Raw genomic sequence first — 27,447 nt, 5'->3', positions numbered from 1 at the left:
AACCTCCATCCACGCTGCTGCAACCGCCGCGTGCGCCTGCATGGAGGCGGCGCTCCTCCAGTTCCAAGGGAGCCAGCTCGGTTTGTGGTTTTCCTTTGGGTCCGGTGTATGGGCTCCTTTACCTGTCCCTGGCCTGGGTAAACCGCAGCCGCTTGGAGCGGAGATGAGAGTGGAAATGCTCTCCTCCGTGCGGTGATAGATCATGCAAACGGGTGACACCAGTTTAACCAATAAAACAATTTGAATCAATTAGCCGGCTGAGGAGAGTCCCGAGGTGTAAAATGCATGTCTGCTCGAATAGGAAAGCATTGATTAACTCGGCCCCTACCCGCTGCCTCCCGCCACCGCCTGCTTCTCCCTGCTGCCCGCCTGCCAAGGTCTCGGGGGCCAGGACAGGGACTGACAAGGAACAGGCGCCTCTGGTCCGGAAAAGGAAATTGGAAGGGCAGTGGAGAACCATCAGGAGACCTGTTCAAACTTAGAGGACAGCAAAGAATCAGAGAGATAGTGAGTGACAGAAAGTTGCTCACAGACTCAAAAACGTATAAAAAGACTGTAATTCCGAAGTCCAGCTCCAGACTGATGGTGAGGATTTGCTGGACCACGGAGTCTGGCTTTGAACAATTGTTCTCCACCTTCACCTTCCAAAAATATACTTGGCCTGACAGCTCAAACAGGCACCCCAGACTCACTGGGGAAATAAAATAAAAATGCTATTTTTAGAATTATTTGTGCAGAAGTACTTAACCTAACATCACACGTTTCTCTTTTCAGTGACACTTCTTTGCATTAAAATAAAGTCACAGGTTTGTATGGCAGTAAGCCACCAAGCTAATGTATAAATGGTTATGTTGAAAGATGAGGTAAGGGGGTGGCTACAGGTACCACTCAGGCATGGATTCAGTCCTCAGGGTAAACAAGGATGGGAGGGAAGGCAAAGATTCATCCAGTTTCTCTTCTCGAAAAAAATATGTTTTTACAGATTTTTTTTAAAGTAGGGATCTGTAGGGGATGAGGAGCCTTTTGGGGGCAACGATGGAAACAGCGAAATAAAAGGAATAAAAGCACCACATGATCTTCCTTCTCAGCAGCGACCACGCTGAGGTGATAGGACTTTTCATTTCTCCCCATTTTCGGTCTTAAAATCTGCCCCATTTTCAGGCTTTCTTTCTAGCAGCCTGGGCTTTAGGAAGTGTAAGCAAGCCGAGACCTCCCTTTGTGGGAGCTCCTGGCCTCAGGAGGAATAACCAGTCCGGGCCGGGAACCTTCAGAAGAGCAGGCGTGCAGGCGGCCTTCAGCCTTCCGCAGGAATGGATTCGTGAATGAAAATGACGCTCTTTTGGCAAATGAGCCAGGCAGGCATAGTGTGAGTTTCCCTTCTTCTAGGATGGGGGGCTTCGAGGGCACTAGGGAGGGAGCATTCAGTTGACTTCAGCCCCTTAGAACAGAGCCTAATTAGTGCCGATGGTGACTTCAGAAACTAGGAGTTGGGTGAAATATTATTTCACTGCCGTTTCAAACTTATGCTCACACAAACGTTACAATTTTCATGGCTCTGAAACTGTGTTTTCTGCATATTAATTTAAAATAGCCACAATTCCTGTATCCCTCACTTTTTGTTCAATTGACTCCCTTTTGTTTTATTGACCTTTAATGAAGTGTTAAGATTTCACACTTTCACACTTGAATTTAGTGATGGTTTGTTGTTGATACTATGATGTAGTCCCCGTTGGGCTTCCGGGTTAGTGGAGGTTGTGCTTTCAACCATTTCTACAGTACGACTGCCCAACTCTAAGGCTATGTGTTTCACCAGGCAGCAATCGAAAATTCAGCTGATAGTAAGGGAAAAACTTAAAAGATCTTCCAATCCCACCCCGTGTAGGTATTCTTCTTAGAATGTCCTCTAAATAAGCAGCTTCTTCCATTTCTGATAAACGAGAGGTGGTCATTTTGACTCCTAACAGCTGATCAATGAGGAAGTAATATACTGACACTTCACTATATTGTATGTGTGCCTTACTTTGGGAAGCTATAGGAAATGGTCTTTTCCCATCCTACTTTTACTTCTTCTTCTTATTAGTATTGTTACTATTTTCCTTTTTGTAAGGGTATGTTTCTACATAGTTCCTTGAGAAATTTACTTCTCTGGGAGCATTGGCAACTTGCCCAAGTGTGGGTCAAGGCTGGGGGCCTCCCTGCTTTCCTGTCTCACCTTCTCCTTGTGCTGAAGTGGCCTGCATGGGTTTTATAAATGGGATGGAGAACTATTCTGAATGAAGTTGACTGACGAGTGCACACATGCACTCATTGGGGTCCTCACTTTATTGCACACTTTCCAAAATAGAGAATGCCACTCTGTGTCTTGTCCTAAAAAGGCAAATGTGTGTTCAAAAGTGAAGACATTCTCCACGCTTCCTTCCAAGTTTTTAGATTGAGTACGCTTTGCAGAACGCACCCCCCTGCCCCGCCCCGCCCCGCTTTTCTCATTTCACAGTTTCAAAGGAGCACTGAAACTATTCTATTCTCCGGCTAACTGTGAACTGTGATTCCTATATCTTCGGAGACACAGTGAGGCTACTGATTTGCACCGCGTACCTGAGAGATCATTCGCGAAGGAGGGTGGCTCAGAGAAATGAGGGGAGGAGACAATAACTGGCAGGGATACAGTCAATTTAGAGGCGTCCTTCTAGAATCCGGGGCCTCCAGGATCCAGGGCCCCGGGATCAGGCAGACTATATAGCTTTCCACTCCTAAATCAGATCTACGGCTCCAGCACCACTGCTGCGTTTGCTCAGTGGAGAGGTTGTTGGCAATTGCGGGTTGGTGAGGTGTTAGCTTTCGTGCCTGCTGAGAAAGGATCTCGAAGCTGCTCGCTCTCCCTTTCGCTCTCCCCCCCTCCCTCCCTGTAACATGCCAGCCCTTTAATGTGGAGTGTCAGGGAGACAGTGACGTCACCTTGCCCGCTGGGTGGCGTCCCTTCGGTCCGACACGAGTTCAGAGACAGAGAAAGGCGCTGTCAGACTGCACTCCACCTGGGGCTCGCCTGCCGCGGATGTCCGCGCGCCCACACTTTCTACGGTCGAGGGGACGCCCCGCAGCAATTCAGGCGGTCATTCTCCGCGGGCCGGGGTACAAGCGCCATTAGAGCCGACGAGCGCCAGGATCTTCACGCGGAGCCCTCTGAAGTCCCGCCCGCTGGATTCCAGGACCCGCTTGGATGCTTCGCCTCCGAGCGACCTCGGAAGATGGGCCGGCAGCCACGCGCGTAAAGACAGCTAGGGGTTACCAGGTACTGCCGGAACCAGCCGGCCCCCACTCGGCGCACAGCTCGCGGTTCATTATTTGGGATCCCGAGCGGTGGGATTTTCCGGTTAGGTTGGGGGCAGCGGAGGGCTTCGGTAGTGATTGGTTTGGGAGCCTGGGGGGTTAAGTTGAGGGTCGTTGGCTCGTCAGTCAGATAGGGAAGTTCGCCAGCTTTCTTTCTCAGTTCAACTAACTTTTAATTGTCTCTTCTTCCCTCACTCTCTTTTAAAAATCCCCCAACCTAAACCCTCTTATTTGTGTCTCTGCTCTGACAGGAGTCTCTGGGAGAGCTTGGGGTGGACCTGGAGCACACCCAGTAGGAGACACTTCTGCCCCGTCTACAGCTGCTCAGGCTGCGGGTCTCTAGCCAGTTCCCCGCTAGGCCAGGCCTGCTGCGCGCATTGCCATTATCCCAGGGTCTTATTAAGATAATAAGAATCTTGTTTGGGAGGGGAATGAGGATTGAAGGACCATTTGGCAAAGTTAGGGCTGGTTATATCCGGCCCAGGTATCACTGTGCCATTTAACATTCCGTCCCCTGGAAATATTGTCTCTGATCCATCCGAAGTGACAGGCCTGGCTTTCGTCTCGTTGATCGCATCGAGGTTTGTTCACCCTTCCTGGAGGCCACAGAACGTAATGAGAGCTGAGGATCCAGGGGTCAGAAGGGCGACGGTTGTCGGGATAGAGGTCACAGGGGCCCAGAGAGGACCAGGATATGACAATTTGGGTAAAGGGGTACACTAGTGTATTCACTGAAATCTCTGTAATAACAAACTCCAGTGCCCTTGGCGGAAAGTGGTGATGCGACGGCCACCGGTGATTTTCCAGGGCAAACGATAGTCTTAGCAGCTGCCCTGGACAAGTAGCTGTGCAAAGGTCACTGCCAGTTTCGCAGGGAATGAGCCGCTTTGCTTGTTTTGACTTAGCAGTGTTGTCACAAAGGTTTCTTTCGCTTGCTTTTTCTATATTTTCAATTTACTGGCTGTTTTCCCCCATTAAGTATCCCGGTTGACCAGAGATGACAGGAATTTTACCGCAGGCCCAACCCTGGGCTTCCGCTTTCAGCGCTCCCGCAGATTACCTAGTCCAAGGATTATTTCTACCGTGGGGCACTTCCCCCCACCCCCAATAAGGTAAAGAGATATCTACATAGATCAGAAAAAGAAATGTCACAGAAAGTGGTTCACCTTTCAACTAAATTTGCCTTTTAAAGCCCATCAGTAATGATCCCCAAGAATTGTTCAGTTTCTTTGCACTGTTTCTGGGCTTAACACTCTTGCCTGTACTTATTTGCTCATTGTCATGGAAATGACAGGCAAACAGTTTTTGAATATCTTCAAGTCTACAACTTCATCTTTTAAAGCCACCTATTGGAACCGGAACTACTCAATTTTAGCAAGCAGCTTTTTGAACCCTTGAAAGTGAAACGCCTGTTTTGGTGCAATTTTGCATATAGGTTTGTACATTTTCCCAAAAAATTTCTAATTAAAGTATCAAAATATCTAATGGCAAAGGTAAGGGAGAAGGGATTTCGTTTTGCTTTAATGAGCTGTGTCTCAACCAGTAGTGAATTTCCCCCAAGGAAACCACAGATGCCACAAAAATTACTTTTTTAAAGGTTTGGGGTTTTTTTGAAATCAAAATCAATCTATTTTCAAGCAAATGCGACTGGTCTCTCTTTTAAAATTTGGGCTTCAATGGCTAAGCCTCAGTTTTCCATAACTTTTATAATCTGTACTAGTTACCACTGTCATCATTACTTCCTAATTTATAGCAGGAGTGCCATTTTATTCTAATAGCTTCTATAAATCGGGGATAAGGTCTTGAGTTTCTTAGGAACTGACTTTTTAAAAATTTACTTTGGATATTTAGACCCGAAGAAAAGTAATTCTAAATTCCTGCATTTCCAAAGGATGACCTTGAGGAAATTTAAGAGATGACTTCCTTGTGTCTGAAACTTGGTTTCTTTGCCCAGTGATAATTATATCTTAACCAAAGCAAGGAAGTGATTATAATTCTTCAGTTAGCGACTCAACCCACCCCTCTCTTTGTAAACTGAAAAAGCTCTAGTCAACGCTTTCTCCTTTCCCTTCCAGTCTCCAGGGCCGACCCGGAGGGCTCGGCCCGGGCTTCCGCGGCGGAGGAGATGGCTTCCAGCCCGCTGCCGGGGCCCAACGACATCCTGCTGGCATCGCCGTCGAGCGCCTTCCAGCCCGACGCGCTAAGCCAGCCGCGGCCGGGCCACGCCAACCTGAAACCCAACCAGGTGGGCCAGGTGATCCTCTACGGCATTCCCATCGTGTCGTTGGTGATCGACGGGCAGGAGCGCCTATGCCTGGCGCAGATCTCCAACACCCTCCTCAAGAACTTCAGCTACAACGAGATTCACAACCGCCGCGTGGCGCTGGGCATCACGTGCGTGCAGTGCACGCCGGTGCAGCTGGAGATTCTGCGACGCGCCGGGGCCATGCCCATCTCATCGCGCCGCTGTGGCATGATCACTAAGCGTGAGGCTGAGCGTTTGTGTAAGTCGTTCCTAGGAGAAAACAGGCCCCCCAAGCTGCCTGACAACTTCGCCTTCGACGTTTCGCACGAATGCGCCTGGGGCTGCCGCGGCAGCTTCATCCCCGCGCGCTACAACAGCTCCCGCGCCAAGTGCATCAAATGCAGCTACTGCAACATGTACTTTTCGCCCAACAAGTTCATCTTCCACTCCCACCGTACGCCCGACGCCAAGTACACGCAGCCGGACGCAGCCAACTTCAATTCGTGGCGCCGTCACCTCAAGCTCACTGACAAGAGCCCCCAGGACGAGCTAGTCTTCGCCTGGGAGGACGTCAAGGCCATGTTCAACGGCGGGAGCCGAAAACGCGCGCTGCCCCAGCCGGGCGCGCATCCCGCCTGCCACCCGCTCAGCTCGGTCAAGGCGGCCGCTGTGGCAGCGGCTGCGGCGGTGGCGGGAGGTGGCGGACTGCTGGGCCCGCACCTGCTGGGGGCGCCCCCGCCGCCGCCCCCGCCACCTCTGGCCGAGTTGGCGGGCGCGCCGCACGCGCATCACAAGAGGCCGCGCTTCGAAGACGACGACGACTCGCTGCAGGAGGCGGCTGTCGTGGCCGCCGCCAGTCTTTCGGCCGCCGCCGCCAGCCTCTCGGTGGCCGCGGCCTCCGGCGGCGCCGGAGCGGGCGGGGGAGGCGCGGGGGGCGGCTGCGTGACGGGCGTTGGCGCCGGCGCGGGCGCGGCGGCTGGCGCCAAAGGGCCACGCAGCTATCCGGTCATCCCGGTGCCCAGCAAGGGCTCGTTCGGGGGCGTGCTGCAGAAGTTTCCAGGCTGCGGGGGACTCTTCCCGCATCCTTACACCTTCCCGGCTGCAGCCGCCGCCTTCGGCTTGTGCCACAAGAAGGAGGACGCGGGCGCCGCGGTCGAGGCCCTGGGGGGTGCGGGCGGCGCGGGCGCGGCGCCCAAGGCCGGCCTGTCTGGCCTCTTCTGGCCCGCGGGCCGCAAGGACGCCTTTTACCCGCCCTTCTGCATGTTCTGGCCTCCGCGGACCCCGGGCGGACTTCCCGTGCCCACATACCTACAGCCCCCGCCGCAGCCGCCCTCGGCGCTCGGCTGCGCGCTGGGAGAAAGCCCGGCCCTGCTGCGTCAGGCCTTCCTAGACCTGGCCGAGCCCGGCGGCGCGGGCGGGAGCGCCGAAGCGGCTCCCCCGCCGGGTCAGCCCCCTCCGGTTGTCGCCAACGGTCCGGGCTCCGGCCCACCGCCTCCTGCGGGCGGCGCGGGCGCTCGCGACGCGCTCTTCGAGTCGCCCCCGGGCGGCAGCGGCGGGGACTGCAGTGCTGGCTCCACACCTCCGGCCGACCCCGGCTCCGTGTCCGGGGCTGGGGCCGCGGCCGCCGGAGCGGGCCCCGTGGGTGCCCGAGTGCCCGCGCCCCACCACCCGCACCTCCTGGAGGGGCGCAAAGCCGGCGGAGGCAGCTATCACCATTCCAGCGCCTTCCGGCCGGTGGGCGGCAAGGACGACGCAGAGAGCCTGGCCAAACTGCACGGGGCGTCCGCGGGCGCGCCACACTCGGCCCAAGCGCATCACCACCACCACCACCACCAACCGCACCAACACCACCACCACCATCATCCCCCGCAGCCGCCGTCGCCGCTGCTGCTGCTGCCCCCGCAGCCCGACGAGCCGGGTTCCGAGCGCCACCACCCGGCCCCGCCGCCGCCGCCGCCCCCGCCCCCGCCGCCTCCGCTGGCCCCGCAGCCGCACCACCGAGGCCTTCTGTCCCCCAGTGGCACCAGCTGCAGCTACCCCAGCGAGGACAGCTCCGAGGACGAGGATGACGAGGAAGAAGAGCAGGAGGTGGACGTGGAGGGCCACAAGCCCCCCGAGGGCGAGGAAGAGGAGGAGGAAAGTCGAGACCCGGAGGACGACGAGGAGGAAGACGAGGAGACAGGGGTCCTGCTAGGGGACCCTTTAGGCGGGGGCGGCCGATTCCTCCAGGGCAGAGGGCTGTCGGAGAAGGGGAGCAGCCGGGACCGCCCTCCGGCCGCCGCGGGCGCTTTCCCACTGGCCCTGAACTCCTCCAGGCTGCTGCAGGAGGAGAGGAAACTGGGTGACCCCGGCGGCTCGGACCTGCCCCCGCCCCCGCCGCTGGCCTCCCAGAAATCAAGCGGCGGCCTTAGCAGCAGCCCGGGCAGCCCGGTCCACCATCCATCACTGGAGGAGCAGCCCTCCTACAAAGATGTAAATATCCCCTTTAGGCTCCTTCAAGCTAATTATTATTATTTAAATGCACCTTTAGGCTGAATCGGTTACATATGCGCAGGAAAGATGAATCACCAGATTTCCCCACAGAAATGAAATATTCAGTGTGTTTGGGAGGGCTTCTTTCCTACCAACTGTCCTCCATAAAAATGTGGTTTCTGGTCTCTCAGCCTCTCGAAGGCCTTGGGGCCTCTATTCCCCCCTGTATTTAAGTTGGCTGCTTATAGAAGTTGGGAAAGACCCCTAAATTGACCAAGTCCTTCCTCTAATTTACCAATCTCTTTTGCCCAACTCCCTGCCCCCAGTTGAGCACAATTGTTCCCCCAGAAGCAGTGGGACCACAAAACCGGTGCAGTCTGAATGATATTATCATTTTTCTTCTCTGTAATTCAGTGCCTCCCCGAACCATGACCCAGAAAAGATCAAAAATACATTGACTTCAAAAGTTAAATTCAGTTTTATATGAACTGCTTTAATCAAGGCTTGAACCCAAGAGCTCTAGCCAGAATGGACACTTCTGTAAGACACTGTGTCCAGTAAAACAAAAGGCAGGCTCTTTAGCAAGACTGGCTTCTCCCAAACCAATCTCCACCCACATGAAAGTGCTACCTGGGGCCCCTAAAGACCAAAGTTAAATTTAAGTGGCTCAGCATTGTGTTCACTCAAGTGTGCATAGAAAACACTCTCAAGGACTTCATAGTGAAGTGACTGTCCTAATGTAGTGTAGATGTGACAAGTAATGTGGCATGTTGATTTACAGAGTGTATAATAGGTGCATATTTAACATACTACTTAGTAAAGGATAGTGCAGGTATGTGCAGTCGTACACTTGTATTTAAGCACAACAACTATTCAGAGAAGATAATCATCAAAAAATGAAGTCTCCTGAGGCTCCATGGAGCCACTTTTATTGATGCTTCTTCCTGCTGACTGTTGACATTAGCATATGGTTTCATCCAGGCATTGATTTGTGTCTCTAATTCTTCTCCATACAGAATCAGAAAACTAAGGAAAATAACCAAGTTATTTTATCTACAAAGGATGACAACAACTTTTCAGGTAAAAGAAAATAAGCCCCCAGTTTTCTTTCCTGCATTTAACCATTTCTGTGAGACTTACACCCAGCATCTCCTGCCCCTACCACCATTCTGTGGGTTTTCATCCATTGAATTTTGTGGGGTTTTTTTCATACTACAGTTTATATTTTAATGGGCAGCATTTCTGTAGTTTCCAAACAATGGCAATTTTCCAGATAACAGCACTGTTGCCCCCATCTCAACATACGTCTTTGCATTTAAATGGCATCAGTACTCTAAACATACACAGATACATAAATACATGTTAAAATTCTTGGATGTCTTTGTTTCCCACTTGTCAGTACAGATTCACTTGTAGATTTTGTGTTTTGTTTGATTCTAGATAAGAACAAGGAGCATAGCTTTTTCATCACAGACTCTGATGCTTCCGGAGGAGATTTTTGGAGAGAAAGATCAGGTAGGCTGGGACAAATAGAAGGAATGAAGAGTCAGATGACAGAGAGAAGGGCTGAAATTCATAATCAGAAGACTGAATATTTAGTACAAGGGTAAAGATAAAAAAACAATTCCTAGTAGATATAACTAAGAAAAAACACAAATGGGAAAGCAGTGACATTAATAGCAATAAGATTATTAATTGCTGGGCATATTTCAGAAGAGAATTCAGAAATATATCAGGTTACACAATGAAACGGGCTGGAAAAGCATAAAATGACAATAATTGAAATGTTCTCTTAGAAACCTTCCATTAAAAAGGATCACAGCTTATTGCTTTTAATATCTGTCAGAAAGACATTAAAGGTGTTTTATGACATCTATGCCAACATTTATATTATCTCCATGATAATGATCTCTACACAAAATGTATAATACATTTACAAAAATTACATTATACAAATTAAATGAAACCACCTTTTACTGATTGCTAAATGTCTCCAAGGGGTTTGGGAAAGACGTGATTAGAAGTTTTGATACTAAGTTGTCTATTGCGGTGTCTTAAGGAGAGGGTTTTGTTTCTTGGGAAAAAGGAATCTAATTTTCCATTTATGTAATGCAAACTGCCTTGGCTTTGACTATTCACGGTTAATTGACTGTCAAACGAGGTTGTTATCCCGCGGCAATGTCTGCAAATTTGCCTGTCAAATGAGACAGAGAGAGCAAGCTAGGAAGTGAGGGAGAGGGAGAAAGAGTGGTGTGGGGAGCAGAAATAAAGAAAATAGGATCTTAAAGGAATCTTATATAACAGCAAAGTACAATGAAAAAGGTCTCCAAACCTTTGTTTTTATTTTTCCATAAAGGAAACTTCTCAGTACTTTAAATGGCAAAAGGCAAACACCTATTTTAATGAAAAACTAGCTTTATATATCATGGGAAGAGAGCTTTATATATTGTGAGTTATTTCCAAATTATTTCATGAGTATTTTCTATAAATATTGATCAACAGCCAGTTTGGGCTGACTGTGCTAAGGAGTTACTAAGAATAATTTGGTGGTGTATCCTTGGCTGTATCAAGTCTCCATAAAATTGTGCATTCTGGCTTTACCTGTTTGTTAGCACGTTTTAAGTGTTTTTATTATTATCACTTTCACATTAAAGCATAACCCTTTGAAAATTCAAAAAAATCACCTTTCACAAATTTGCTCTGTGTCTAATATGATAAAGTTGTTAAATGTGGGTTTTTCTGTTACAATCTAAAGTGTACAAAATAAAGTCACAAAGGCAATGATATTTGAGCAGGAACTACCTCTTCCCTAGTACAATATTTCACAAAATTGAGGCTTGAAATAGAAAGTATTGGTACCAACACATTTCTAATGGGTTTGCACACAAACACACACACACACACACAAATGTTTATAATTCTATTTGATTGATTCTGTAATATCTAACCATTTCCCAGACATTTCTGGATAGTCGATTGCTTTTCTTTGTTTGATATGTGTAGAAATTAACAGCCACTGGAAACAACACATTTATGAATATAAAAAAAACAGTTTTGGAAACATTTCTCATCCCCATATCAAATGATATTTAGCAGCTCTGTAGAGCTAAAAACAGATTTAAAAGTAGCCCAATTTCTCCCATGCCTAGAAACCACAGATGGGAGTCTGTATGTACTCTAGTGAATGCAAATTAATCGGGCTGTTTCAACAGCCGAAGTGGATGGAGACCTTTGCTGGGGGTGTGTTGTACAAACAGTGAGCACTTAGAGAATTCCCATTCCTCTCTAACCAAAATAGACACAGATCGGAAAGAGAGTTTAAAACCAGTGTCACATCCTAGTGGCATTGTCAATAACTTAATTTGGGAGGAATTTTTATTTGTTTTTATTTTATTTTATGTACCACCCTATCTTGTGAGCAGCCCCATGAAGCTCAAAGTCCAATAAAATAAGAAAATTTGCATGTAGCAATGACTTGTATTTTTTAAATAATGTAAGCCATTCAGAGCAGGACAGGGACCCCACTTTTTATTTACTCATCTCAAGACAGGTTTTAATTTACTGTTGCTTGTTAAAATTAGTACTTTGTAATTTATATGCATTAATTTTAAGGTTGTTTTTGACTGCCTAAATTTGGAAGTTTTTATTTTTCAGTTGGCTATTGGTGATATTAAAGTTCAAATTATACTATACATGTATTTAATATAAAATAACACATTTAGAGAATAATTCACACCAGACTTCATTTCGCTAAAGCATAACTCATCAGAAGTCTCCTTGGGCTAAACTCTTACTCTATTTGGGGGCAAATTTTAAAGAAAATAAAAATAAAGTTTTATAAATATTCTATAAAAGATGTAAAATGTATGTAGTTTTTTAAGGGGTATCAATGATTTGTATAAAACTAGGGAACAATTTGCTGTTTAAATTGTTAAATTTAAAATAGTTTCCATAGATTTAATGAGAAAATCCAAACTTCACAATCTGAAATCATCTTTTTAGGAACTTTAATTTCCCACCTTGCACTTAACAGCTAGTATTCATAATTATCATAAAAAATTTAAGTTAACATTTTGACAAATGTGTATACCTATTAGAAATCTAAATGTATTAGAACATACTGATTTCTTTACTGAATTATATTGTCTTCATTACGTGTACACGAATAGTCTCTATAGATTTGTTAAAAACTGAATTTCTCTTCTTCATCTTCCTCTGATTTGGATGGCTGGGCTGTTTCCATTTGAAACCAAGTTCCTCCTGGCCTTGGAAGGGATTTGGTTCCCCCATACTTAGTAAGTTCAATAAACCCTAAAAAAGTCATTAGAACCCCAAGCATGATAGCCAGAATGGGTCAAAAACCACAGAATCCACTGTTGTCTGATGTTCAGATGGAAATACAAATGTCAAAAGGAAGTAAATAGAAGTATAACCAGGATCGGTGTTCACATAAAAATTCCATGGTGTCTGGAGCTCAGGGCAGTACAGTCAATAGTTATGTTGGTAATAACACCTAGTCATGCCATTGATGTATTACTAGTCCCTCCCTCACAATAATTAATTTGATACAGATTCCCAGAGAAACTTGCTCCACATTGATATTCTGTATTACAATTTCATTCTCACATTATTCAGAGAAGTATGTAGGTAGTAGGTTATATCATATTATTATTATCCTGTATTGAATGTGAGACAGGTGGGACGTGGAAAGGATGACCATATATTATTGACATGAACAAATGTTTGGGTGAAGAGTATATTTTGTTAAATTTATCTTGGAATCTTGGGTCACAAGAATTTCACCCTCATGGTTCCTTTGCTGAGCCTGCAGAGAAGATATTTTAAACACCACAAAGTGTTAAGGAGTTTGGGTTGTTGTAGGACTCGCTGTACCTTCAACTGTCCTTGCTGGTAGGAAAGATCAGCTCATGGTCTTCACACTGGAATGCACATTTGAGAAAATCCCAAAATGGTCACCCAATTGGCCTGTGTTTTGGTATTAATGTATTTACTTGTGATCAGACACCAAGAGTCCGTTCATTTAGCAAAGTGTCAAAAATCCAGATGAGCCAAAGAGATTATGAAGCCTTGTGATGAACTGCTTTGTAGTGGTAGCAGTAGAATGCTTTATCTGGAACACCTTGCTGGTGAATGGAGCTACTTCTCCCCATGTAACAACTGTTAACTTCCACATGTACATGATAGCGTTCATTTGTTTATTTACTCAATTACTCCCCAAATATTTCAGAATACCTACTGTATGCTAGGTATTTTGCTAGGCTCTGGAGATTCAGAGATAGAATCAACGCCAGTCCCTGCTCTCAAGTTGCTTCCAATCAAAAGGAGGGGACAGCTAAGGTGTAAGGCAGTATGAATACTATAATAGCAGTCTACACAATATAACATCCAAAAAGGTTTATATAACCATATGTCGCTTTAGCCAACGTTTAATTTAATCATCATTATTGGAAAATATCAGTGTTTTATTTCTGTGCATATACAGTATAACATAGAAGAATGAAATGTATTTTCAAACTACCTAATAAGTCAGTATGCAATTTTTGATTTTTACATGAATTTTTCACTCCCATGACAATCATAAACGTAGTTTATCAGGAAATTTCTGACCTTTCTATAAACAAGTAAAGATACAGACTTATCTTTAAATGATAGGTACTTGCTTTAATTTATCCCTAATACAAATTCAGTTTAGCAACAATATTTAGTTCCAGTTCATTTTTTTAGTTCATCATTTTAATTAAGTTTGGCCTTTCCTCAGCCTTTCAGCCCTGTTGGTAACTGTTACTTTTCAGCGATTTCAAAAAGATTACATTTTTTAACGATTTTTTCAAAAACCTCCCTGTTAATGATCATTAACCTTACTCATAGCAGATATTATACTTCTGTATAATTAGAGGGACCAAACATAAAGTTTTAAGCAGCCAAAATCCCGCAGAAGCCAGAATTTTTATCTGTAGGTCTCTTTAAAATAAGACCCATTGCTTTAAAGCCAAGTAATATAGATTAGGGGGATGGCAGTTTGGTCAAAATATTACCTACTCAAAAATATAAATGACAGCATTTTGCTTGCAATCCTAGAGTAAGGCTTTGCATATCCGTTTTGAATAACTTTAGTGAAGTTAAGTGATTTGAAATTGAATGCAGTGGGGTAAGCTGGTGAGACAGCTGAAAGCTATTGCAGGTCAAGGAAATCGCGTAAAGTGGAGTCATCCTCAATTCCAATCCCTTTCATTGTAGAAACGCCAGAACCATTGGACTCTGAGTGGCTGCATCTTGTTATATGTATAGAAGTTTTAAAATCAATTTGATTTTCACTGGTATGATTCTCTAGTGTACTTAATATGCTATGGATGGATTTCTGAGAATAGTAAGAAGCAGTTACACTTCTCATGAATATATAGCAGATGAGGCGCTCTGATTTATTATTCCATTCTATTTTAGAACATGCTTATGTTTTTTTTTAAAGTAAAAGAAGAAGCAGAAAAATTCTAAAAAGCACAGACTAGTAGATCTGAGTTTTAATTCTCTCACTTACTAGATGACTTTGGGTAAGCCTTTTTAAGTACTTTGGCCTCCGTTTATCCACCTCTAAATTACTACCGACATTTTTATGAACAATGAATTTTGAGGTATTTAAATATATGTATTCAAAATTAACTAATCTCCATATTTCAAATATAAATTTCTTTTTATTTATGGAAACATTTTCCTTCTTGTCGTTTTTAATAATTTATATGAAAATCAAGGAGATAGAGAAGGACAATAAAAAATTCTTCAGAGGGCCTCCCTGGTGGCGCAAGTGGTTGAGAGTCCGCCTGCCGATGCAGGGGATACGGGTTCGTGCCCCGGTCTGGGAGGATCCCATATGCCGCGGAGCGGCTGGGCCCGTGAGCCATGGCCGCTGGGCCTGCGCGTCCGGAGCCTGTGCTCCGCAACGGGGGAGGCCGCAGCAGTGAGAGGCCCGCATACCGCAAAAAGAAAAAAAAAAAAAAAAAAAAAAAAAAAAAAAAAATTCTTCAGAAAAAAATAAAAAATAGCATTAATTGACAACACAAGTTCTAAAACTTAAGAGAATTCTAAATGAACTCACAATTCACTAATCAACAAAACTTGATATACTGATTCAAGAAGCAATGTGTATGTAACTCACGATAAATTTTGATCATGAACTGTAAATTTTGTTGTAATTCTTAGTTAACTATAAACCCACAAATATTAATCTTGCTCTTGTTCCCTTTTTTGGCTAATGGAGTTAATAATTAGTTAGTTCATTTTGTAGCATACCCTCTCCAGTGATATTGATTTTCTTTTCTGTTCTATGACCTCACTACCGTGCCAGACGTCACAGGGGAAGAGTTTAATGTAGAATTTAACACCAAGAAATTAACAGAAGTCCATGTCCCACTGATAGAGGAGAAAATTACTTAACTTTGCTTTCTGTGTAATTGATTTTTTAATGGCTTAACGCAAAATGTTCTTTAAAACCTCTCTAAACCATACGTTGTGCTAAATTTTGGTTCTTGTTCAATGTACTAGTTATACAAACTGTAGATTAACTTTGACCCCATCCAAATTGTACCTCTAAGGTAGATTGTTAGGGAAAGAGAAAATTAAACTTCCAGAAATTTTAAATTGTCAGATTATAAAGCTAAGATTAATTATTAAAATTCAGTGGGAGTTAAATATATATAAGAGGAGTCTCTCTTGATCAACAGAGGCCAGGCCTGTGCTGAGGCTGTTGGGAGGGCCTGCCCTGAGGGCGTGACAGTGCCCTGGGAACTGCGGGCAGACACCATTGGTAGCTTCGCACGCAGATCTTGCCTTCCCTTCCGGGGTCTGCTCCCCTGCACTAGAACACGTGCGATAGCACGAGTCCCCACGAACTACGGAAACATCTGGGTGTTTGACTGAAATTTTTTATTCCTCACCTAAATATTAGAATCCATGTGAATCTCATGTATAGACACAGCCCCAAACTAAAATAGCTTCATTGACTAAATTTGCCCTTCAGTGTGCATTTTCTGAAATGCATTTTTTCCAAATGTTTTTCATCAGTTGTCAACAACAATCCTGGGGGAACAGAGAAGACCTTTCAATGACAAGCAACTTGCTAGCCCCTAGGGCTGCAGGCTGGGGTAGTGCCCCTGAGTGCTGGCCGCAGGCTCAAAGGAGACTTTAAAAGGGAGACAGCCAAGATAAGGGGTAGGAAAATGAGTGGGATTGAAAGGAGAAGGAAAGAGGATGTATTGCCATAGAAGGGATGGGTGAATGCTAAAATTTTTACTCTTCGTCCAATGTCAGGCATTTTATATTGTAGCCTATATACTTTGATGCCCTATACACATACAGGGTACAATACTTAAATGACCTTTGAATTCATGTTTAGCTTGAGAACAGTAATATCTTTTAATCAACTTCTCCTCCCATCTCATGACCACCAACAGAACAGGTCATCTGACCTACTCATTTGGCTCTTAAAATTAAGTGACCTTTTAAAAATTGTAAGGTATTTTTGCTGCTGGAGGCCACGGCAGACACATACGTGAATTAGTATTTTCATGTCTCAGTTAACATTCAGTGCTACAGTTTTATTTGTCCCTGAAAGAAATTTTCAAAATGTCAGATAGGAACAAAAATAGAAACAATCACAAGCTTCCCCGGTAAACTGAAAATATAGAGTAATTCTTAGACCATACAATGGATCAAAACGTGCTTGTTCGTTCGTAGGAATGAGTTAGTGCTTTAAAAACCTTATGACAACTGAGGATTTACAATAACATTAGTTTGTATTTCTTTCACAAACCAAATTGGATTAAATGAAGTACAACAAGTGTGTGTGGAATACATTTGTACCCCCACCTTGGGTTGAGGTGATGGGGGTTACCTGTAGGGCAGGATCTCTCTGCCTTCAGAAAGCAGATTTTCTAGCTGGGGAAGATCGGACTAGCATAGGTGAAGCACCAGAATATTGGGTACAAGGTGACAGAGTAAAGATGATAAGGACGTAGAACTTCAGCCCAGGAAGGAACAGATCAGTGGCATCTGAAGAAGTTGGGAAAGGTTTTATGAAAGAGTAAATGACACTTGGGTGGCTTTCTGATTTTGGGTGGATGGGGAGAGGAGGGGGACACCTTAGGGAAGAGAAACAACATAAAGCAGAGCCAGCAGATGCGAGAGATAAAAGTCTGTCTTGGGTGAAAGCTTTGTGCTTAGTGACAGAGAAATACAGGTTGGCTGAGCCGGATGGGACAAGGTTACAGGAGAACCTGGGGTCTCCCGGGGAGGAGTTGAGTGGATTCTGCAATGTAGACCGTGGGGAAACACTGCAGGTTCTCGAGCAGAGGTGTGCCATAATGTTTAAGAGAAAGTCATTACCGTTGTGCCTTGAAACGTAGTGCTGGTGAATCTATTGGCTGTTTTGGTCTTTTTTTCCCCCCTTTTGGATATTCCAGTCTCCCCTTCATCTGCTATTTACTGCTCATGTCTGCTTTGGCATGGTGTATTCTCACATCCATCCCTCTTGTACTTCCAATTTCTGATGGCTGTGTAAGGGCAGATCCAAGGGTGGGGTGGAGCATTCCCCTGGGATGTGGGACCACCTGGTCCTGGAGGACCCTGGAGAGACCAGGGAAGCAGGGACCATGTGGCTCCAGGCTCCCTGGCCCCTGCTGCACTCAGCTGAGGTATAGTTTCTCTGATGTGGCATCACACTGCCTCTGCCCCGCCAAGGGCGAGTAGGATTCATGGGCAGCGATGCAGGTTAACTGGCCCCGTGAACATGTGCTTGTGGAGAACTGGTGTGGACTCATCCCTGAGCAGCAGGTCCTCATCACATCAGTCCACGGGACGCACTTTATGCCCTAATTATCCATCACTCTCCAACTTTAAGCCACTCAACTATTTTCTTTTACAATTAAGATCTCTGTGGCCCCCCTCCACCCTGGCCTTTTTGTCACTTTTTTTTAAAGGGGGAATATAATGGGAAGGAAAGTAAGAATTTTAGCTTGGGGATTTCTCCAAATGCATTCATTAATTTTGGAAAAGTAAAATGCACTTAACCTGATGGAATATTTATAAAAATGGAAAGCTCATTGTCAACTAAATCTCATTTATTTAATCTAGTATTAGACTGCCTTTTTTTTTTTTTTAAACCAGATGGAAAACATTAGCAGTAATAGTGAACAAACATATCCAGGCTCCCAGAGGTCATTTTTAACCACCATTAACAATCTGGTTTTCACAGATTAGTAATATGCAAAAGGCAACGGTCCAGTGAAAGATACACAAAAGGCAGCTGAAGCGTCTGTGCTCCTTATTTACCTAACATTGAACCATTTTTTAAAACGCTTTGCAACTGAGAAATTTGAATCTTCTAAGCTAAAAACTGACAGATTTTTCTGAGAAGTTGCAGCAAAATACCTGTTTAAAATAGACACATGTAAAATATTAATTAATCCTTCACAAAGTGGATGAAAAGCGGATTATTAATGTCATCAGTAGATTCGCCTGTGGTTAATATAGTTTTATTTACTAGCTATTTGTTTAATGCTTCATACCATTGTAAACCTCCTAACTGTGAAGTAGAAAAGAAATGCAAGTTTACATATATTATTTTAATTTTTTAAGTTAATTATCTAGTTGAAATGTAATATAAGGTAAACAGTCCACAAAATATACTGGTAGGTCAAAAAGAAGCTGGTCTCTAATGTGGTAAGGAAACGGCTTCTAGAGTTGCCTATTCAGAAACTAACTATCTCATTTAAATCATGTCTTGAGGTGTTGGGAAAGTTGTAGAATGATAAAATCTCATCATGCTCTGTAGATAGATGCAGAGATGTGTGCATGCTCATTTCTTTTCTTGTTCAACCTCAATATTATATGTGGGTATGAAACATCTATGCATTTAACATCTGGTTAACTGAGACTAAAGTAAACATAGGTAAAACTGCACATAATATGCATTTATCTTCATTTTAAAATATCATTATTCTTGGTTTATACATTTACGATTTGTTATCAACCTCTGTGTTACTCTTCTTTTAGATAATAGTAGTTTGTAGGAATTACGTTGAGGTCTGTATTTAAAATGCTTCACGGGTATTTCCTCATTATTTATTATATGGAGAAGAAAGCCAAGGTATTAATGTTCAAAAGCCTACAGAGAGAGGTCATGTCCAAGATGAAAATGAGAATAAGTTTGTGCAAATATGATCTAGATAGTACAGAAAATGGCTGCCATTAAGGAACTCAGGATGCCCTGGATATTGTTGTGCTGATGATGGGGAGCCAGAAGAAGTGCCTTCCCATAAGTGTGCACATGCTTGGGAATATTTGTACATTTGTATTTTCATACACACATATGCACACATGCATACCTGCACACACATACCCCTGACAGTCATCATGTGGACTGCAGAATCGCCATTTATAATATCAGATTGAGGACTTTTCTGTCCGTCCTTGATATTGTAGGCTGCCACTTTGGGAAGAAATTCTGTTTCCCTCTTTGCAGAAATTTTTCCCTTGACAATGAAATTCCCCAGTATTCGTGGAAGTGCCCAGGACCATTTCACTCCATTTCTTGCTGAGGAAGGGAAATGAAAAGATATGAGAACAGAATTGAAACGATGCATCTAACTTGTGCTATGATTTAGAATTTGCGACCTCCTAGGGTCCCTTTCAGTGACAGCTGAAGACACTTTATTGAATATGAGTATGTGTCTAGCACTGTGCAAGGCACTGGCCATGCAGAAAAGACAGAGCCCCGCCTCCAGGTAGCCTGCCTAGTAGGTGCAGAAGGCTGGAAGCAAACGGCACCAAGGACATGGAAGAGCTAACCTGGGGGGCAGGGGAGGGGGATAGAGGAAACCTTCTCAGAGCACCTCTGTCTGCACTGCCATATCTCTACAGATGAAAACGGAAAGCTTAATTAAATTATGTGGGTAATTGCGGATAACAAGTTGAAACTTTTTAAAATTCTGATAGCAGAATGATTGCATTTCTTTGCTTTGTTTATGTTTTCTGGATTATATAGACTCAATTTATGACTGTAGATATATCCATTTTCTTAGCTTGTCATCATTCTAGTTAGCACAGAAGCAAAATAGGTAAGAACAGCCATCTAACTTCTATCCACAATACAGTTTATACTGTTTGAAGACAAGTAGTTAAGCAACTATCATCAGCAAGCATATGACTATTACAAAGTAACATAACTTATTTCACTTCTTTCTTTTCGGTTGATTTCTTTTTTAAAAACTATCAATTATTAGGAAACCACTCCAGGCTCATAACTTCTCTCCCAGGGACAGCTAAAGCCTCCTCCCACTTCTTTTTCACCACCCCACATTTTGGTGGCCCAAGAAGGCTGGAGGCTTCTGCTTCCATGGTCTTGGGTGCCTTCCCAATAAAATCAGGCTTCTTCACTTCTAGAAAGAGAGGGAGTCTGATCAGATTTCTCCCAGGAATGTCAGCTGTTCAACCTCCTCTTTTGCCCTTCTAGCAGTTAGCTTGGTTGTAAAGGCTGGGCAGTGGTAGGGGCTGGGAGGGAGGCTGACATCAGGAGTCTGCTTTCATGGAGCTGTCGTCGCAGTCTAGGTGGACTCGGCCCTCATTTTCTGTCACTCCCCTCTATGGTTCAGGGGAATGATACATGAGTAAATGAGGACAATGTTTGGCTCCAAGGACTTCCACCTTGAAGTTATATTAAAAACACTCTTTTGTAGATATTAATAGAAAGTGAAAATAACAACTTGCAGAAAATAGCCTACACAAAACTAATTTTGGTTTTGGTTTTGGGTTTTTTTGCGGTACGCGGGCCTCTCACTGTTGTGGCCTCTCCCGTTGCGGAGCACAGGCTCCGGACGCGCAGGCTCAGCGGCCATGGCTCACGGGCCCAGCCGTTCCGCGGCATGTGGGATCTTCCCGGACCAGGGCAGGAACCCGTGTCCCCTGCATAGGCAGGCGGACTCTCAACCGCTGTGCCACCAGGGAAGCCCAAAACTAATATTTTTTTCTCCTTTTTTTTTTTAAAGGTGAACACACACAAGAGACGAATTCACCTCATTCACTCAGAAAGGATGTAGAAAATATGGGGAAAGGTAAAGAAAAGTTTTAATTCTGTAGAACTTCTCTTAGCTTTACAAGACTAAAGAGATAATAGGAGGATATTTTTGTTCTACACTATATTTTAAGTTTGACAAGCAACATATGAATAATATATGGACCATGAGGTGGATATAATTGAGATTAATGCATACATATCAATCAGTACATGACACTGTAAAATAATTCTTTAAAATAATACATTACATTGATTTATATTCATGGATTTCTGCACAAAATCTATCCTATGTCTATGTGACACTTTTTAAACTGGTAAAATATTTTGTCATATAATAATAAATTGCCATATGTAACAGTTCTCTGGAGAGTTATTTGTAAAGATTAGTAAAATGACTCTTCTTTTTTTCTTTATTAGAAGAACTTCAGAAGGTTTTATTTGAACAAATAGATTTGCGGAGACGACTAGAACAAGAATTCCAGGTGTTAAAAGGAAATACATCTTTCCCAGTATTCAGTAAGAAATCACTTTTATTTCATTGCCTTATGATATTTGATGACATTTCTATTATTAGGCATAAGGATAGGCTTCTAAATATTATGTGATTACACAAAGTACCACAGTCTTCCGGTGGTCTCAAAGTATTTGGAAATTTTAGCCTGTTATTTATGCTTTGAATCAGCTGACAGATAAAATTTCTTATAAGAACCTTTTGGTGTTTATTCTATTGGTATATGTGTATCGGTGCATATGTATTGTGTACATTTAAAACATGTATGCAAATATACCATTAAATATGTAGATATATTGAAATAGTCAGAAATATTAATAATTTTTAAAACAAAAGAATTACTCAGGTATTTTTTTCTCTAAGGTAGGAAAAACAAAAGAACAGTTAATTCTTATTCTCAGATAGTGCTAGAGAGCTGCCTGGTGCTTGAGACATGAAGATTTAAAATTTAACAATTCAATGTACACATATTTTATTAGTTAAAATTAGTACGATTTTAGTAGTTTGGGATTCTCCATCCATATTTAGTATTAAAATTCCATTCCAAATTTGGTGGCAATAGAAACTGTACAATGAAAACTATTGGTTCTACTCCCAGAGTCCTAGAATTTCAGAAAGACCTATGATAAGTGTCCAGATTTCTAAAATTCACCTGTCGTGTTCTGAATCACATTTGGACAAATACATCACAGTAGTATTTTTCAAGCTTTTTGGAGTTTCATTTAGTCATATTTTAAATTATATACATTTAATATTAATTTTTTCAGGAACACTTTTTTAGAATGTCAGTGCCCTTTGTTTTTTAATCCAGGCATCACAAAACTCATGTTGGTAGTTTCTGTGCAAGAGCCATAGGCAAACATCCAGAAAAAGATTTTTCAGTAATTGTGACAATTTTAATAGTATGAGCACAAAGGTCTGCACTCGCCAGAGTTTCTCAAATGTAATCATCAGCACAAACTGAAAGACATGCCCTCTCGGGTAGCATTTTTGAATAGTACTGGGTTCCTGGTAACGTGTCAAACTCAGTTCCGCCAGACTGCTTAGCAGGGATAAAAATGAAGAGGACTCATGATGGAAGAGAGTTCTGGCCCCAAGGAGCGATAGGGTCGGTCAAGTTTGTGATCTGTCAGTATCCGCAAGGGAGGTTTGGAGCTCACGATGCTTCAGTATTTTGAATTTGGAGAATGCCTGCTGAGGCTTACAATAAGATGGAAGAGAGGAGAATGGCCAGTAGCTTTTGATAGTGTGTTGGGATCATCATGACATTTGTATCTTCAAGAAAAAGAGAAACATATTAAAAATATCTTTGAAACCTTGAAAAACAGGTGCTTCCAAGGGATCCAGGATTCTCTCATTTCTAAAACCACATCTTAAAAAAGACTGCACCGTTCCTTGCAGCGATGAGCAGACACTGAGTGATTTGTGTCCCTTCTAAGCTGATGTTTATCTAATTGTTGAGTTTGCGGATCCAGCAGAGTGAGTCCAAATCCCACTGAATCCCCAAAGTATCCACCTAACTCCATGTGAAACCAGTGTAGCCATAATTTATCCCATGAATAAAAGCTGATCAATCATTTTAAGGAATTAAGTAATTTATACATTTTCTTACTAATTACTCTACCATACAACATGTACGTGTTTCTGTTTTTTAAAAAGTTAGGATGTTGTAGTACAAGTGTCCAGTTTCCATTCAGACCCATCACTCATCCTTTTGGTGTGAATTAAAATGAATCCTCTGCGATTGCCACGTATGTGAAACACTTCAATTAAACAACAACAGAAAAGTTGTGCCCTTTTTTATCTACAGTGTACTCCACTGACCAAGGAAGTGGTGCCCAAGTTTGAATAATGCGTGGTTTAGACACACCACAAAGAGACAGTTAATTTCACACCAGTGAAAATAGCAAATGCACATCACGTGCTTGTTAACTAAGTGTGAGAGGCGGTGAGCCTGGCAGACAGATTTAGATTCGCTCAGATGGAAAGGGGAGGACGGAACTTTGTAAAGCCCATTCAGAAGGAAGCAGAGAGGAATCCCAGCAAGAGCTTCTTACTAGGAGGTGGACTCACAGTCACAACACTTCAAACCCAGTTCACTTAGAGCACTGGGGACCTAAGCTAAGCTATCACCTGTGACAGTTAGGAAGCCAGGCTCAAAATACCCTGAGATACTTTGTGGCTCTGCTACCTCATGGCTGTAGGACCTTGGAAACTGTAAAGTGGGCCGGATACTTCCTGTCCCATAGGAAGATGAGGACCAAATGCGAGGATCCACGTGGAGGTCTGAGCACATCCCTAGCACAGGAGAAGTGCTCGATAACATCAGCAGTGATGGTGACGGTCATGACGAAGCAGGGGGAGGAAGAGGAAACTATTAGCATCGAGCTCTCGAAAAGCATGTCTAGAATGGGTCCAAACTTCTGAGCTTCTCTTGTTGTGCTTTGGGAGTGAGTGATGACCTGTGGCACAGAATAGTGAGGATAAAGATGAGAGGAAGGAGGAGGTGGGGGAGGGAGGAAAGTGGAAGAGGCGGAGGGGGAGAAAGCAGGCCTCCGTACTCTGTGGGCAGAGGTTGGGAGGAGGAGGAAGCACAAGCAAGTCTCTCCACTTGCTGGACAGAGGCTTCCCGAGCTGCAAGACTCTGATGGGGAAATGCAGGGAGGAGGAAAGGAGCGGACACCGCAGAGCAAGCAGGCATTTACCATCCAGGTGGAGGCCGCAGAGAGCCTGGCAGCTAGTAGCGGGGTCTCCAGGTTTGGACACCGACTCCCCCACTGAGTAACCTTAGGCAAGTTACCTAACCCCCTTTTCAACTGTAGAACAATACTACTGCCCATCTCGTGGCGTTGCAGAGAGGATTAAATGTATAAAGTGTTTCGCATAGTGACTAGTGACTGATCCACAGTAATGTGAGTTGCTGCTGCTATTACCATTTTAAGGGTAATATGTACATTCCTGCAGGGGCTTTATTGTAAACCAGCTGTTATTAGAAATCAGAACTTCTAGAGTTTTCCTGGGCTGTAGTTATAGAGGATGAAACAGGCAGTGAAACTTATTTTGTTATGAGACAATCCATTTAGTTGACCAACTGGGTAGAACATGAGAAGAGAGTTCAGGAGGGGATCCTGAGGGAAGGTGGGAGAAATGTAATCTAAATTGGGTAGAAGCAAGAGTTTGGAGCAAATGGATGACGAGGAACTTCACCTTTATCAAGGTCACTGAGGTGACAGTCGGACAGCTGGCCCCACATCCTGCAATGACAGTCATGCTTAATTGGACAGGAGTAAATGGTTGGAGACCCTGCCCCCAAGAAGCCACCATTCCAAGCTCTCCCACTAAGGACTGGTCTGATCATTTTTGCGGCTGCAAATCCAGAAGTCATTTTAGCCATCACATTGTGTCTGCCTTGCCTGGTAAATCTCTCCTTCCTCCCTTCTCCTCCAACACCCTGCACCTTCCTTTATTACAGTATTCAGGCCTTTGCTGTAGTTTTTCATTCATTTTATTCTCTTGCCACTGGCCATCAGTATAACTTCAGAGCCTAGGCCTGACTGGGACCTGCCAAAGGGTTGCTGGATGAGGCCACGAATGGAGAAGGCCCTCACCCCCTCCCTCTCCTGTGTCGCTGCTGCGGGGTGCCCTGGGTCCTCCCCTCCCTTCCCCGCTCCAGCCCTTTCTGCTCACTGCTATTAGCCCTGCCTTCCTAAAAATCTACCTTTGGCACCACATCTTCCACTCACTATAGTGATTCCCTATTGCTGACCATATCACGTCTAATCTAACTCCTGACTGGCTTTTACAACCCTCCGTAATCGGCCCCCCCAGGCTTATTTCCACTTCTCCCCCTACTCAGTTCCACTTACCCTGCGGACCGCCCTCGCCCCTCACTTTCCACCTCTGCGTTCCTCTGGTCCAAATGCCTCCCTTGTCTATGTGCTCCTCATCATTTGGGGCACAGCTCAAGCTCTGCCACCTCCAGGAAGCCTTCCCGCTCTTGCAGTATGCACTCTGCTGAAGTCCTCCTGTGTTTATTTCTAGTTCCATGGGTGTTTTGTGTTCACTCCTCTCTGAGTCTTTCACCCTCTACCCGACAGTGTTGTAAATAATTTCAGGAAAGAGTCTTCTGTTGCTGCACATGCAGCAAATTGTGGGAACGTGGCGTACTCTCAATCAGTGGTTGATATAAATATTGGAGTCATATTCGAAGAGATTAAAACTGACAATGAAGATGAGATTGGATCACTGATAAAGGAGATTAGCAAGGACTCATGAGCTGAGTCCTTGGATTTGCAGGTATGATGACAAATTCATGGCACTTGAGAGAACCAAGTGGAAAGGCCAGTGGTTGACAACAGGGAAGACCTAATGACTGGGGTTTGGTGAAAAACTTAACTGGTAGATTTTGATCATGTCATCGTCTTAGGTTTTTATAAAAAATTTCTTTTCCAAGTTACTTTTAAGGTTACTTCTTATTAAAAGCAAACTACATTTCATCTACCCGAATATGGTTGTCCCATCTTTCACCTGTGTCTGTTACTAGATTCATTCTGTGTTCAGTGGTTTCCGTCTTTCCTTCCTCTCTCTTTGTTGTAGCATCCTCTGGAGAAGGAGGGATGGGGATTCTAAAACATGGTACAGATCAAAAGTCTCTGTCGTTGTTTAAAAGCAGTGATAACAAAATAAAGACTATGTAAATGAAATAAGCCCCAAAGCCTATGGCTTGATGAGTAAGTAGGCTCTACCAGGGGAACTAGATCTGCCATGTGAGTTCTCTTCTTATTTCTAGTGCCAGGTATGTATGCTGGATACTTTTTGTTGCTGTTTGGAAAACTCTTTGGCTTTTCAAACTGTCCACGTTTGCAGAGCACAGCCTTCAGTGCTTTTCTCTGCCACCTCCTTTTATGCTGTCGTCTTCCAAAAATAGTTGGGTTTCAAGTGATTCTCATTAGAGTAAACAGCTTAATGATTTTTTCATCTCCACTTAAATTGTGTCTTCATCAACCTTAGAATGTAGCAAAACTTTTAGTTTTTTTTTCTCTTGCCAATTAACAAAGTTTATATCTCTAAAGTTATACACACACTTGTTGTAGAAAAGTTTAGGGCTTCCCTGGTGGCGCAGTGGTTGAGAGTCCTCCTGCCGATGCAGGGGACACAGGTTCGTGCCCCGGTCCGGGAAGATCCCACATGCCGCGGAGCGGCTGGGCCCGTGAGCCATGGGCGCTGGGCCTGCACGTCCAGAGCCTGTGCTCCGCGGCGGGAGAGGCCACAACAGTGAGAGGCCCGCGTACCGCAAAAAAAAAAAAAAAAAAAAAAAAGTTTAAACGTACAGAAATATAAAGGAAAGAAAATAAAAATCACCCATAATCCTGTCACCTAGAGGAAACCAATGTTAACATTTTGGAGCTTCAGCCTTTCTAGTGCATATTAAATCATTTTTTAAACAAACTGAACTATTATACACACCAGTTTTTACCCTCCTTTTTTTCACTTAACATGAGCTTCTTTTCAAGACTACCTAGCAGTCTATAAATGCACTCTTATATCGGACATTAAAGTTTATCCACGTTTTAGGCATCGTTGTTACTGAATCTTTGTACAAATCCATGATCATCTCCTTAGGATAAACTCCTAAAAGAATTTCTGTTAGAGTCTGAACTTTTCAAAGCTCTTGATACATAATTTTATGTTGCTTTCCAGAAAAGTTGTACTAATTTATACTTCCATCCTTGGAACACCGCGTATCATCTTTTCTTTAGATCTTTGCTAACTTAAATGGAAAAAGTGGTTCCTCGTATTATTTCCTTT

The 27,447-nt window shown here is 43.8% G+C and overlaps 1 protein-coding gene across 2 annotated transcripts in view; it reads left to right on the top strand.

Moving 5' to 3' along the window:
- Window positions 1-27,447, top strand: part of SKOR2 (SKI family transcriptional corepressor 2) — a 52,397-nt gene that overhangs the window by 7,084 nt on the left and 17,866 nt on the right. Inside the window, exons 2-6 of one of the 2 annotated variants that reach the window (XM_082640800.1) lie at window positions 5,403-8,044; window positions 9,061-9,124; window positions 9,485-9,559; window positions 21,100-21,165; window positions 21,546-21,644. In XM_082640800.1, coding sequence (XP_082496926.1) covers window positions 5,453-8,044; window positions 9,061-9,124; window positions 9,485-9,559; window positions 21,100-21,165; window positions 21,546-21,644 — 2,896 coding nt within the window. In that variant the 5' untranslated portion in view covers window positions 5,403-5,452. Of the gene's footprint in view, window positions 1-5,402; window positions 8,045-9,060; window positions 9,125-9,484; window positions 9,560-21,099; window positions 21,166-21,545; window positions 21,645-27,447 lie in introns of those variants that run through there. The other variant, XM_082640799.1, reaches the window with a different exon arrangement.

The sequence above is a fragment of the Mesoplodon mirus genome (assembly GCF_964341445.2).
Source record: "Mesoplodon mirus genome assembly, chromosome: 13".
NCBI classification, from domain to species: Eukaryota; Metazoa; Chordata; class Mammalia; order Artiodactyla; family Ziphiidae; genus Mesoplodon; species Mesoplodon mirus.
The sequence above is the reverse complement of the archived record's forward strand: the minus strand, read 5'-3'. Positions and strand labels throughout refer to the sequence as shown.